Source organism: Limulus polyphemus, unplaced genomic scaffold (genome assembly GCF_000517525.1).
Source record: "Limulus polyphemus unplaced genomic scaffold, Limulus_polyphemus-2.1.2 Scaffold1390, whole genome shotgun sequence".
Taxonomy (NCBI): Eukaryota; Metazoa; Arthropoda; class Merostomata; order Xiphosura; family Limulidae; genus Limulus; species Limulus polyphemus.
Genome location: NW_013667000.1, coordinates 22,560 through 38,457, shown reverse-complemented (window position 1 = coordinate 38,457; position 15,898 = coordinate 22,560). Strand labels below are relative to the sequence as shown.

The following is a 15,898-nucleotide window of genomic DNA, read 5'->3' as shown; positions in this document are numbered from 1 at the left end:
TTCGCTGTGGATTGAGGAGAAATTACTCCTTTGATGTCCCACCAAATGCAAAGCATCACTTTCTATGGAGTCTAGGTTTTTGAGTCGTAAGTGGTTTTTGTCTAGGACCGAGCCATTGTTTTTGGAGTTTAATATTCACATTTTTCATCACCGCTGACAATTACGTTTGGTTCACGCGCCTGAAGAGACAAAGCAACGTTCACACGTTGAAAATGATGACTGTCAGAGAGTTCGTGAGGCACCCAAACACCTTCTTTATGGAGTTTTCCCACATTCCTTAGATATTCATGTATTGTTTCACGAGAGAGATGCAATTTCAAGGCCGTTTCACGAGTGTGTTACCTTGGGTTAGACTCAACAAGAGTCTTCAAAGCATCAATATCAATTCCAAAATGTCGGCCCCTGCCATCACAGGTTTTAAGGCTAAAGTCACCTGAACGAAATTTGCTGAGCCATCATTAACACTTACGAACGTTCAAAACATTTCCGTAAACTTCTTTGATATTCTTTGTGGCTACAGAGGCGTTGTTTCCCTTTATTGTATTCAAACGGCATCACATGCCGAATGTATATCTCGTTATGTAGCATCACTATAAAGAATTAGAGCATACTAAACTTTACACATTATATAGGCTACCTTAACGTGAAGTTTAGGCGGTTCGTTTAACTATTATACGCGATGTACGTTTTTTGGGGGGTGGTTAATGAAAGTATTCCAAAACGCGACATTATTTTCTTGACGACGTAATATTACATAACATTTTGAAATAATGAAAATCTGATTTTTATCAAACGTTCTTCATGATTTGAAATTTTTATAATTAGCTCTAGTTTCGTATGAAATATAAATACTCGTGTGTACTTATAGGTTGAACATGTGGGCAGAAACGAACTTGTCCGATATTTCTACATTGTTTGGAAAATAAAACATTTGATACCAGAATATGCATTCACCAAGAACCTTAATTTCTAACGAAATAGATAAGCTTTGAGCTATGTCATAGGAAAATGAAGGGGGAGGAACAGTAAGCACGTGCATGTCAGAAAACATGCAGTATAATGTTCCATCATTTCGGATATTTCTTCAACCACTGAGTGATTTAGTGAGCTGCGGGGTGGGGAGGACGTTCGAGGAATTACACGCTGGGTACGAGGCTCACGAGATATCATTTGATGAATGTATCACGATTGGCGAACTGAAAATAATGTAGCAGCGGGTTTCTGTTGTCATTTGCTCTTTCATGATTCCATTCCTTCGTGTTTGATTAAATGTTTTTGTTTTCTATAAATCTATTCGCTTTTGTTTGCTGTTTCTATAAAGGACGACAAATCTTACTATTCAACGTCCTTTTGTACTCATGAATCTATAGGTTGATTCAGCTAATACTTATATAATCAAAACAAAACCTGGTATCTTTTAACTGATGAATTGTGGAATATTTATTTACTTGGATATATCAATGTTAATAAATGTTCTTATTTTCACGAATCTTATATATATACAATTCTTATGAATCCTATAACGTATAGAACATTTCACTGATGACAAAGATGCTTCTGCGTTATTATTTTTTTATATTTACAGTTGCTATAACATTTTGCTGGTGAGAACAAAGCTGATAGATTGGTTTTATTGGGCATTTTATATCTGTTAAATTTATTCGTAAATTGGAAACAAAATTATATTTTTTGATTTTTTGGATAATTCCTTGCTAAATATATTAATGTGACGACATTGATAAATATTTACTGTATGTTATATTAGATGTCCTTTTATACGAATATGCAACAAGTGCATCATTGCGAAAAAGAAAACAAATGCATGATTATATTTTAGGAAACAACATTGTTGCCAGTAGGTAGCAGCACTGTTTAGATTATTGGTAGAATTCAAAAGAGACATATTGATGCTTATTCAGAAAAAATTAGTTTTGGTGCTTGGAAATATTTATGACCATAAAAAAATTAACACATTTTGAAGGATGTCCCCCTGTGGGACAGTGATAAGTATACGAACTTACAATGCTAAAATCTGGGATTCGATTCGACTCGGTAGGCACAGCAGATAGTTCAATGTGGTTTTGTTTCGAAATATATATATATATATACAAAGAATATTTTTAAGGGCGTCGCTTTTGTGAGCATTTTTCAAAATGGAATTCCTAAAGCTGGCTCTATATTTAGCTGTTGTTCTAAATTGAGGATTTGTGTGGGTGACATCAAGTACAATATATTTCCAAAAGTGCAACTTGTAGTCATAAATGGAGGAGATCTTAATGGTTTCTGTTCTAATAGGTTATAGCAGCGTCCTTAACCTGAGTAACTACTGTCAGTTTACGATGCACCTTGTCTTTATCGGTGTTTTGGTCTTTTGGTAGACGTGTGAGAGTCAGGTTCACGTGGACCTCTTCATTTCACTGCATTTGTTAGTTTATCACTGTCGAATACTCTTTTTTAGTTCATATATGGTAATCAAGTAAATATTCAATATGAAAAACACACCTTTTGTTTGTTTGTTATTGCACAATAGTCACACACATCGTGAACAGTTTCAGTTGTGTTTCACATATTATTTTAACTACCGTGAGAGCATTGCACAAAAAATACCCTTTTCAATGCTCTCCTATTAAATACACTAAAGCCACCCAGTGGCACAGCGGTATCTCTGCGGACTTAAAATGTTACAAACCGGGTTTCGATGCCCGTGGTGGGCAGAGCACAGATAGCCCTTAGTGTAGTTTTGTGCTTAACAACAACATGTACACTATAGATTGATATAGTTTTAGCTAAAGGTGGCCTTAATTTATTTTTATTTCTAATATAGAAGTTAATTGCTGTGAGGTACTTAGGGCTAATTTCGTCATGTATGCAAAAGTGGTCTAGTTCACAAAATAGCTCATTTTTATGTCAATTTTTTTCATGTAATTTAGCGAAGTATGTATGAGACTATCAGGCAGTGTTTGTAAGTTTGTATATTTGTGTAAAAAAGCTGATGATGTGAATCTTGGTACTCGATAGGCTGTTGTAAATCATGCAGTGTTTGTAAGTTTGCATATTTGTGTAAAAAAGCTGACGATGTGGATCTTGGCACTCGATAGGCTGTTGTAAGTCATGCATTTTGTATTGTTTGTAGTTTTCTGACGTATGTCTGTTTTGCGTTAATCCATGCTGGGAATGCATATTCTGTTAATTGGCGGATGTATGTTTTATATATTTTGAGTATACTGTCGGCTGATGTTTCATGGTTTTTGCCTGTTAGACATCTTACGTAGTTCGTACGTTGCCAAAATTTTGCTTTTATCTTATTTATATGTTTTGCCCACGTTAATTTCTGATCAGAACAAGGAATTTAGCTTATGTTGTCGATCAGAGGAGTGTACCATTCATATAAAGTTCAGAGGATATTTTTTGAGTTTTTGTAAAAATTACCAGTTGATTTTGATGCTATATGTTTGACAGTATTCTACTATGCTATTCAATTGTGGTTGTATATTTGTGACAGCTATTGTTGGGGTCGGTGCACTCTTTCAAATGACAACGTGGTCTGCGAATTGTGATGCATATCCGTAAGTTGGGTCATCTAGGGGGCATATTATTGACATACATGATAAATAAAATAGGGCTAACCACCCATCCTTGAGGGACATCTACCTCAGGAGTGAAATACTCCGAGCAGGTCCCCTCTACATTTTCTGTTTTCTAGAAAATGGGATAATACCGCGCGGTGGTTCTAATTCTGACATCCTGAACCTAAGACATTGAACCATACAGTGTCAAATGTTTTCTCAACTTCGAGAAAGCAGGCAACAGTGTATTCTTTATTTATATTGAAGTTGTCTATGTGGATTCAGTTGAGGTAACTAAGTGATCTGTGGGTTGTCTGAATTTTCTGAATCCGTTTTGGATTTTCAGTAATTTTGATGTGAACCTCTAGATAAGTAGAGAGTTACTAATTATTCGTTTTAGAATGTTGCCCGAGCAGCTGGTCAGGCTGATCGGACGGTAACTATTCGGTTTATTTGCTGGCTTTCTCTCGTTAAGGAATATCTACTTCCAAGAAACTGGGATTGTATCCAAAATTTAATGATAAATTGAGTTTACGATGTTTGTTCTTTTCGTTTATTTTAGAATTTTCGCGCAAAGGTACATAATTGGCTATTTGCCCAAAGTCGACCTTAATTTTGAATTGATAGACTAGAAGAAAGACAGACAGTCAACAACACCTACTGCAAACTCTTGGACTACTCTTGTCTGACCGAATAGTGGTATTTGACTGTCACTCTTATAGCCTACTCACGGCCCGAAAATGTATAGCACGTTTCTATTATGCGGCAACGGAACGCGAACAAGGAATCCAAGGGTTTATTCGTGCGGGAACTCTAACCACTAGATCATCCCCGGTCTCTTTCTTGTCCAAAACCTGGTTCCAATAGATGTATAGAGCAATTTATTTCAAAAGGTCGACAACTGCTAACGATTGGAAAAACTGTGATTGAATTTTCGAACTAAGATACGAGTTTTGGGTGTGCGTTTTCAACACATCAATATTCTTAGTTTCAAATCAGATATAGGTCGTAGCTGTTTAATGGCGGGGAAGAGAACGTTATGTTGCTGAAACAACACATTGACTTGTACAACTAGAAGACTTCTGCAATGATCCCTGATATAACTTCAATTAAAATCTGATATTTAGTAACGTTTAGCCGTGAACGCGCTTCATTACATCAAGTCAGCATATCCTACGCCCTCTGACGGCACTTTCCAGCGACCTGAACGTTTTAACACGAAATCATAGAACAAAATATCTGATCTCTGCCAACTGCGGGTTTCGAATCTCGATCTTTACCATTATAAACCCTCAGACTTACCATTTAGCCACATCATTTTCTAGATGTTGTTATATCACGTTCATGTTGTAGTTCGTTGGTTTCTTGTACAGTAGAGCACTTGTGAGCAAGAGTTATGAATATCTGACCAATCGAATTTCTAATTTGTAGCAGTTTATACTTTCTACAATCCAAAGTAACGTAACTTACGAAGTTTTGGCAGATTCTATGGATTTCTATTATACATAGCCATGTTTCTCTGTATTGGTACCCATTAAGTACCCAACACACAGTAAATGAATTATCATCTCATTATTTTTTAAACGGTATTTTTGATATTTTTGGTAGAGCAGTTTACACTTAACGACCGCTAGACTTCATTGTCATAGTAGTTTATTTCTTAAAATATTTTATCGGATATCTTCTAAGTTTATTTTATTGGCATTAATAGTTTTGAGATAAATGACAAGGCTATGAATTATATAAACGTCCGGTTACAGAACAAGCTAAAAATCAACGATGTTCTTTGAAAGTTTTAAAATAAATAAATTGGATTTTTCAAAGTGAACAACACTTATGCGACACGTGAGCTAAATACCAGGTCAGAGACGTTTAAGATTCAATTATAGCTGGCCCTAATTTTGAGCTATTGACTAGAGGGAGAGAGCAGCCGGTCAGTGGCATTTATCGCCATGAGGGCCTTGTCTGGCTCTTTGAATTGAATAACAGGATTGACATAGGATTTCATAACGCAACTACAGCTGAAAGTGCGGAGCGCGTTCAGTAACATCACGGTTCGAGCCTTGGACCCTTCGATCTGCACCCAGGCTATGCCCGGCCAAAATGAATAAAAAATCTAACTATCTATCTCTGTAAAGTGTGGGCTTGTTTCATCTTTCTGAATTTAGTTTCGATTAGCAAGTTTTCAGAATACAATACTTCTAACTGTTTATCTAATATAATAATACTCAGTTTTTATCTGTCCTAAAAATGCTTGCGCATTTTACTATCTAAATGCTCATGCACCTTATTTCAATGTATGTAAACACAAGGCGCACATAAATATACCTTAATAGACATTTTGTACAACAACATATTAAAAAATTATGAAAGTTTTAATAAATGTCTAATGTTAAGTTGTAGAATAACATTGTAAGTTTGTTTACTGATAGTATTAAATACGATAATACTTAACCCTAACTAAACTAAAGTGAAAAACGTACACAAGTTACGGTGTTAATTTACCTCTTCGTTGAATATATACCGTATTTAATAAAGGCTTAACTAATATTAGGCCTAAGACAAGTGGACTTACCGATTTCGGTGTCTTCGATTCGAATTATTTATATTATTCTAGAAATTATGTAGTTACTATTTCTGACCGCATATGTTTTGTGGGTCTCTGCTAGTACAAGAATGATTCCCATAATAATCTACCAACTTCAGTTATGTAACAACATGAATTGTAGCACGATGTGGTAAAGAAGTTTGTTGGTTGTCTTTGTTTTGTTTTTTTTAGTTCTATTGTTTCAGGCAAAGTTAAATTTAGAATTCAAAATTTCACGTTTACATATTGTAAAACTAGCGTGAGAGTACCGACAGTACTAATGCTTTTACAGCTCTTTTTCTCTCTTCCGTTCCGGATACAAAAAATTCTCAATCCTATTAAGAATTTCGGTCCCTAATGTGACAGATAATCATAAAAGAACGACGTACCCTTAGTGACTTTATTAACTTGAAATGAAAGAATTTGTTGGTTTTGTGCTGCTCCCCCATTAACATCAAATGGTTTTTGTTTTTTTTTGAAATAGCGTTTTTATAGATCACAATAGAATAGAGTTACATTGTCTTTAGTTGCTTTATAATCCTTCTGCACGATAAAGTTCCTGTTTGTTTTTTTTCATTTGATCAGTATTTATAGAAGAAGTACGCTTGCATGTAGCATTTTATTGTCATTAGACGTGTACTTTAAGAATATGTGGATTGCAGGAAGATTGATTAATTAAAATAAAAGGTTTTGGTAATGGCAACAAAATATATTTTCGTATCCAAGCATTTAAAACATCCTGAAGAAATGGTAGCAAATTAAACTTTCTGTTGCATGAGTTATTGTGATATCTTTTTTTTTTCCATGTTAATATAGTTCTATTAAAGACTGGGTTTGCATGAAAGACATTCCTATGCTCTAAGGCTCTTATAAGGGGATGTTTTTTAATCGTTATACATCGCTTTAATTACTAAGACCAGAGAAATGGGTGGATGAAATGGAAAGCTGGAAATGATTTAAGGGAAAAAAAATCAACTTATTTTTATTAGGTTAACATTCAATCTCTCCTCATGTTAAAGCACGTAATTACGTTCTACATATTGTGTTCAGTTACACATAGTTTGTCGTAGTTTTCTGAAATAGAATGTCACTATCTAAGACGTGCTCAAAGCCGGTGGATCGGTGTTTTAGCATGGTCCATTTTAATTACAGTTGGACAAAAATTCTAAATGTACTTTATCTGTTCAGCATATGAACTGTTCTATTTTACTTTTTATTTATCTTATATACAACTTCGTATAAAATACTTATATTTTAACGTACTTTTTTATTTACACTAGTTGATAATGTTTGTATTTCTAGGTTCTGAAGCATATTAATATAATAGCTGTTACAATATATTTTTGCGAAGTTTTCGCTATTTGTAGCTTGAAAATAACGTCATATAAAACAGAGCTTGACAAAATATTATTACTGGAAAATGTTTACTGAAATAAAATCATTAGTCGTGGAGTTTTCTTTCCTTATTATAATTTATTCATGATAAAAAATAAATTATATTTAATTTGAACATTAGAAATTAAAAGCATATTACTAATTTCAAAAATTAGGTAGCAGAATTGATTAAGTTTCTTTTCTTAGATCCTCCTTCTAGAAGGTTCTGAGCTTGTACCCTTTTTACTAGTATCGATAAAATGCACGTGGAAAAAAGGTTATTATCCTCAGTTAACATCAATCCGAATGGAGCGAAATAAAGGCGTCGTTTCCTTGTTACACAGGCTTAAATTTGACAAAATATAGTATAGGTAATGATAGCTAATCAAATTAATTTAAGATTGGGCCTACAGAAACCAAAGTTAGATCCAGTGAAATCTATCTTAACGTTTCTGAAAAAGAAAAGTCCACTCTTCAAGAGTATTCGAGCGTCTGGATCGATTTCAATATATTTATAATTTTTTGTGAACCTGGTGCTACGTTTCCGTTATGCTTGTTCTAAGGTTCTTTGACTTCCTCACCTAATGTTTTAAAAGTCATATCTTAAGTAAAACGTGAAATAAAAAATATCGTCAGTTACAAATTCTCGTCTTTTCTTTGTCGTCAGTTACATTGCATAAAATAACTTTATCATATAAGCAGGCTCTTTATTCGTTGCCCCCCAGTGGCACAGCGGTATGTGTGCGGACTTACGACGCTAGAAACCGGGTTTCGATACCCGTGGTGGGCAGAGCACAGATAGCCCATTGTGTAGCTTTTTTGTGCTTAACTTCAAAAACAAAACAAAAACAACTTTATTCGTTATTATGCAGCTAACATAGAAATCAACCAATTAAGGTTTCACGTCATGACCCTAACTTGAAGCATGTGTTTATTTAACCAAGGTCTACGAGTTTTCTGACACATTTAATACTCTATTTCTTTAGGTTCGTGTCAGTTAAGTGTTTTAAATACCTATTTTTCTAGACCTATTACTTTTCTTCTTCCTTATTGGACGTAATTTTTCTTCCCAAAATAACAGTTCTCCATATTATTGCCTCTTATTTTCTCTGCCTCACGGGATCTTTGCCCTTTTCACGCTGTCACCTTTACTGCTGCCATCTGTCTGAATTGTTTGTTTGATCCACTTTCTTTTCCTTTCTTTCTGCTTATTATGCTTGTTATTTGAGTTCTCCGTATTCTAATTCCACATATGCATTTTTTTCATCTTCTTTTTTTTTCTCTATTCACTTTTCCTTGATTTCTCTCCGAAGCTGAATATTCAACTTATATTTTATATTTTCTCTTATACGTGTTTTACTCGCAAATGATAAAAGTTAAGTTTTCAGTTTGTAACAATACGAAACGAAAGTAGTTACGTAAATTGCTTAATAATGGGTGAAAATAATTTTTTTAATATTTTATGAAAATATAATATAAATCAAGGTAAATAGTTCTGTCTGGATATAAATGTCAAAATCTGGTATATATATATATATATTCCCAGATTCTATGATTTGAGATTATTTTTGGTCTCATCTTTCCAATTCAAGTCTAGTGTTACCTTGGTTTGGATATTACTTATGGTCTCTACTGTTCTGTTCAGACTTATATAATTTCGTTTTAAAGACGGACCGGTCTCACTTAAGCTGGCAACTTCTTTTAAGATTTTCTGAAGTGCAACAAACAATACTACTCTTTGTTATGAATCTGTGAGTTGTTTCGTACAATTAAGTGCAACAAACAATGCTACTTTTTGTAATGAAACTATGTGTTGTTTTGCACAATTAAGTGCAACAAATACTACTACTCTTTGTTATGAAACTGTGTGTTGTTTTGTACAATTAAGTGCAACAAACAATACTACTCTTTGTTATGAAACTGTGTGTTGTTTCGTACAATTAAGTGCAACAAACAATGCTACTTTTTGTTATAAAACTGTGTTGTTTTGTACAATTAAGTGCAACAAATACTACTACTCGTTGCTATGAAACTGTGTGTTGGTTTGCACAATCAAGTGCAACAAACAATACTACTCTTTGTTATGAAACTGTGTGTTGTTTCGTACAATTAAGTGCAGCAAACAATACTACTCTTTGTTATGAAACTGTGTGTTGTTTCGTACAATTAGGTGCAACAAAAAAGCCCAAAATACATTTTCCCCTAACTTATCGATAATTTTACATTTTTTTTTGTTGGAACAATTAATACTGAAACTGGATTTGGATTATTTCGGAGTTTTGTAGAGTAGTTAGAATATTTGGTTTGCCTGGAAATGAATTACGTCAGAGCTTTTAGATAGATTATATTTACGAAATCTTTGGTGATGCGGCAACTATACTTTTACTGTACACCATTTTTGAGAATTTATGAGGAAAGTTATTACTCTTGGGTGTTCTTCTCTACATTGCTTCATTTTCTTTTGTTCTGGTCTTTTTAGCTATACTACGATAACACCCCACATGTTCACTTACGATATTCGCTTTATTGGAATTGGTTACAATATATATGTCTACTCCAGCAACAAAATAAGAAAATATATGCCTTCATATGATGTTTGACTCAAAAAGTAACAGTTGCAGTAAATTCAGAAAATCTATATACTGACTTGTCAACGCATTACGTTTTTGTCTTTGTCTGAGTAGATTTCCTTTTTTTTATCATCTAATATTTTAGATCTTACAACAATACATACCATTATTACATACTCCTTAATTTTCCCTAATGGTTGAAAAAAAAAAGTTAATAAGTACTTTAACTGTTCTAAGAAATTAAGACTTAGAGTTTATACCGGCTACTTTATTATTTTCCTATAAATCAAATAGTTACTTAATTTTTTTACCCTATTTTAAAGCCTATTTCTAACTTACGTCTCAGTACTATATATATATCTCAAGATTGATTTTATTTTTTACAGGAGTTTACATTGTTAATATTAATTTGATTATCACCGTAAACGTTAACAAACTTAACAATATCAATATCTGGATAGTTTCAGAACATTGTATTTAAAAACAGATAATTGCTTCAAAGAAAGTAAAAAAACAAACAAATTTTTAACAGGTCTAAATTATTCTTCGAAAACTAAACTACACGATTATGTTACCACGTGGACAAACAACCGATTTGGTGTTAATGGAGCGTGAAGATGATGTTCATGTTGAGATGCGAAGAATTTTGAATATTCCAATAATTAGTTTTACTCTTTTTTTCTAACTCTTCATTAGAATGGAACATGAAACTACAAAGTTATGTGTGGTTAGTTTCCGTTTTTATCAATATATTCACTCTCAACTGTGACAATGGTATATGTTACTGTGTTAACACCGTTTTATCCAAATATTTATCAACATGTTATAACATGTTGGGTGGTCATGACTATAACGGTCATGCAGGATTCCCAGAACTGGTAATATTTACTCACCTAATCCCTGCCTTTTATTTTTCACTTTCTATTTGTCTACAGAATCCTAGTTCTCCCCTCCTCTATTTTGTATAGTTAGTTGTGAACAGAAACTCATTTTTATTTCTAATCATCTTGGTTTTAAATACCAGTAGTTAGTTTTTATTCTCAGTTAGTGTTTTGTTTGAATGATGTAAAATGTTCTTTGTTAGTTTTAATCTATACGCAAACTATGCTTGGCAATCATTGAGCAGATTAGGACCAACTTCCAAAGAATTATAAAAAACTTATCAAAGGTAAGTTAGTTCCCATTTGAATGCGTAATAACTTATTGACATTTTTTTCTGTATATTTGGATTTATATTAATAATATGTTCTTGTTCTCATCTGGTGTATGTAAGCCTGAAATAACTTAAGCGTGTTAAAGACTTGTGTAAATTTTTAATTCTGATTTTTCTCTTAGGTAGCAGAAACTAATGTTATAACTAAGAATAATATAGCAAAAACAGAAATCAGGAGATATACTTTTTCAGATGGTATAGTTTACGATTCAAAAAAGTACTGATATAATGAAAGTTATTCAGATAAAATTATATCGCTTTTGACTGTTTCATATTTCACATGTGGAGTAAAGTTTCCGATTCAATTTTCACTAGTAAATTTTGCACTCGCAAATGAATTTTTTTTATTAAACTCGAATTAAGCATCAAATTGTTAAACTTTATTTACCTACTTGAAAAAGGTGATAGCTATGTACTCGTAGCGTTTAATTTTTCGAGTGGGCTTTGTAGAGCTCGAGTTTATTTTAACTGTAAAAAACGTTTATCAACGAAGAAAGCACAAACTATGTCAAACTAGATTATAGCAACATAAGTTTAGTCACAAACACACGTGTAAGTTTCAGGTTACGTGCAGTTTTTATACGACTGGTGTCATAGTTACCATTATTCTGATACCACGTGTCATTTATTCACTGGTCCAGGCTCAAAGGTTTTGTGCAGTCAAGTGATGGCGCCAATTCGGAATGAAGAAGGAGTTATATGTATGTACATCATGAATTTTGAAGATGTCACAGATGCTCCATATCGGGATGAACAACTAGAAGTCGAGTCCCCTCTTCAGGAGCCCCGACTGCGTAAGTTTAACACCTATAAAAATTGAATAAATTCTAGATTTATGGACCACATTGAACAGTTATTATATATATATATTACATTCTTACCATTATATGGCACTTATCTCACACTAAAAATATTAATATATCCTTCACTTTTAAGAATTAATCTACCTGTGTTGTTGATTATTTTTCGAGTTAAATAGTCTATTTGATAGATCAACACTTTGACGTGTGAACGAGAGCCTGGGGAAAACTTACCCTGTTTTCAAACAGTTCATTTATTATATCGTTAACGTTGTCCAGTGAGTTGCTGTTTTTTTCCCTCTTAGTATTGAGACGAGTTACGTTTCTTCGTCGGTTCGTCCCGACTGCACCTGTACATAGACGACGAGCCCCATCCACGATGGACACAACCGCTAAAGGTTGACAACTTTTTTGTTAGCTCTCGCACCGTTGCTTTACAACCAGTCTGTATCAGCACTAACCTTTTTTTTTTGTTGTTGTTGTTGTTGCTGCTCTGTTGTTTCCTTTTATCAGCACTGATGTCACCGCTATTGCTCTCATAGTCTATAGAGAACTAGAAAGAAAATGTGTAATACTGCTTAATAAAACCACATCTTCGCTTAACATTGATTTAAGCAAGGTATTAATACTTCCTGTATTGTATCTTACCTGGAAATGAATTATTTCATTTTAATGAAGTTAATAATGCATTCAAATATCTGTAGTTAAGTTTTGTTTTATATCTTAAAATTAAGTCTTCAGGGCTCTGCTTACATCGTCTGCCACTTGCTTGCTAACAGCTATAGATTATGTAGTGTAAGAAATACTCAACTGATTATCAGAATTAAAAAAAAAATTGCATTATATTTCCTTGCATATTAAGATTTACATATAGGATAAAATATTTAATAAAGTTTTAACATTTCAGTGATGTTTGAAGGAAAGTGACTATTTTTATATTATTTGTTTATTCATTATTTTGATAAGGCCAAAACCGGTTGAATTTTCTAATAAACCGATATTTTAATAACAGAATTAAATGCAGGGAAAAATGAGAAATGAACTACTTGTACACAGTTAAAATAGAGTTCTCTTTGATTTTCTCACTGTTTCGTTAATAGTAATGCCCATTTCAAGGCAAGCTATGGTTTAATAAGTAATCACACTATCAGATATAGTTCGAATACTCAAGGGTAAATATTGAGTAAAAACACCGTTTGGAAAACTGAAAGTAATAATTACTTCTAGTATACAAGTAACTGTATGAAACAGAGTATGCTTTTTTTCCTTATCGTTTAGTCCTAGATTTGCTGGCTTTTGAATGGAAACAAAAATGAAACTACACTTAAAGTGATTGTTTCCGCTGTTAGGTTTTCTTATACGTGATAAATCTTATTTTTTTCTAATACTGAGACACGAAAATATTTATACAGTTATTTGAGTAAGAAACAACGAAGAAGTTATTAAGCGGTTATTGTATTTGTAACGAGTTTTTAACCTGTCTTTGGTATTAGAGATTCATTGAAATAAGGTTTGTTGATTAGATAGGCAGATAGGAAAGTCAATATAATGGAATGTTGAGGTTTGGTATGGTATTGGAATGGTATGAGATGTTTATTCACCTCCAAATGGACATGCTATTTTGTAACTCAACAAGGAATAATATTGCATGCTTTTTTTTTGTCAAGTTTTGACAGATTCCAGCTAGAGGGAGCTCATTTTCAAACGATTCTTTGTTTTACTTGTTACAGCCACACAAACGTGGGATCTTTGTTAGTGGCATAAGAATAGCTTGAAATTTGTCAAAACGTTTTTTTGACCAATTATAAAGAAAAAATATTATTTAAATAAAACATCGCTAGACTCTGCATACGCCTCTTAAAGATTACCAGTATACTGTCTGGATCACTATATGTCAATATCCCAGGGCAAGCTTCAAACTGCAAGACTACTATTTCTATTTGGTATTTATAACAAAGCTTCTGACACTATCTGTTGCCGTCTTCAATTTTGAACTACTGACCAGAAGAAAGGCAGCTAGTCAGCAGCAACCTACCATCCACCATTCACGCTAAGAGATTGACTGTCACTCTTACAACGCAATCACAGCTGAAAATGTAAAAAAATTATTTTGTGGTATCGCACGGAATTGAACCAGGCTTGCAAGCTGCGAAATCCGTAGCTCTTCCATAAGATCAACCCACGTATTACAATAATATAGGTGTTGGGTTCCACCAGAGGGTCAACCAACGTCTTACAAGAATAGAGGTGTTGGGTTCCACGATAGTGTCAACCCACATCCTACAAGAATAGAGGTGTTGGATTCCACCATATGGTCAACCCACATCCTACAAAAATAGAGGTGTTGGATTCCACCATAGGGTCAACCAACGTCCTACAAGAATTGAGGTGTTGGGTTCCACGATAGTGTCAACCCACATCCTACAAGAATAGAGGTGTTGGATTCCACCATATGGTCAACCCACATCCTACAAAAATAGAGGTGTTGGATTCCACGATAGGGTCAACCAACGTCCTACAAGAATTGAGGTGTTGGGTTGATGATTTTATAGTAAACATCTCAAGTACGTAAGAACAAGTTTGACATAGCACAACACATGTAAAAAGATCATCAGAAAACACATGACATTAAAATAACATTAACATTCCTGTAACCATATTATATAGTTTGGTATGAGATAGAATTAAAGCCCATTCCATCAAAACGACTTCGTACCGAACTAACTAGGTGATAAGTCTATAAATTTTATCATCCACTGTTCAAATCGCAAACGTATTCTATGTCTTTCAATACATTGTCTTTTTTTTAACTCGCAATACATTATGGTTTGTTTTGAAGTTTTATAAAAGAGGTTCTTCAGAGAAAATCCAAAAATAGCAATTTCTTCAACGAAAAATCTAGTTTTATCATTTTTTTATTTTTTTACAAACGTCTCGGAGACTACCATTTCAGTTATATAACTATATTTCATAAATTTTCCGAGGAATTTTTGTATCTTATCGATCTGCACACTGTTAACAAAATTCCTATGAATTTCACATTTATTTACAGTTGAAATACATAGATATTATTCCTCTTGTGGTGATGATAAATAATAAATCCTAGTGAATGAAAAGCGCTTTCAATTTGCTGGTGGTCGCTTACTCAGTTTAATCCAGCACCTTGCGAGGTACCAGGAAAATAAAACAAAACAGGTTTCGGGTGATTTATCCTGGAATGACAAAGAATGGAAATCGACAATGCAGTAAACGGACACCACTCAGACAAACACAATTCTATCAAACGGACACCACTCAGACAAACACAATTCTACTAAACGGACACCACTCAGACAAACACAATTCTATCAAACGGACACCACTCAGACAAACACAGTTCTACTAAACGGACACCACTCATACAAAAACAATTCTATCAAACGGACACCACTCAGACAAACACAGTTCTACTAAACGGACACCACTCATACAAACACAATTCTATCAAACGGACACCACTCAGACAAACACAGTTCTACTAAACGGACACCACTCATACAAACACAGTTCTACTAAACGGACACCACTCAGACAAACACAATTCTACTCAGAAAGCTATGAGTGCATTTGAAATTTCTTGTAATCTCAATGGAGTATCGGATGGGGTCGAAGGGATCCTCAATTCTCCCCACCCCTGAGAATAAAATGTTAATCTCCCCCAGAATAAAATGTGAGGGCCCGGCATGGCCAGGTAGTTAGGGCGCTCGACTCGCACTCCGAGGGTCGCGGATTCGAATCCCCGTCACAAC

At 33.8% G+C, this 15,898-nt stretch overlaps 1 protein-coding gene across 1 annotated transcript in view; it reads left to right on the top strand.

Moving 5' to 3' along the window:
- The window catches only part of LOC111086749 (potassium voltage-gated channel subfamily H member 2-like), a gene marked incomplete at its 3' end in the record, with an annotated part of 160,717 nt that overhangs the window by 127,910 nt on the left and 16,909 nt on the right, over positions 1-15,898 (top strand). The window contains exons 3-4 of the mRNA XM_022390853.1: positions 11,952-12,104; positions 12,416-12,508. Of these exons, the coding sequence (XP_022246561.1) occupies positions 11,952-12,104; positions 12,416-12,508 (246 nt within the window). The remainder of the gene's footprint in view (positions 1-11,951; positions 12,105-12,415; positions 12,509-15,898) is intronic.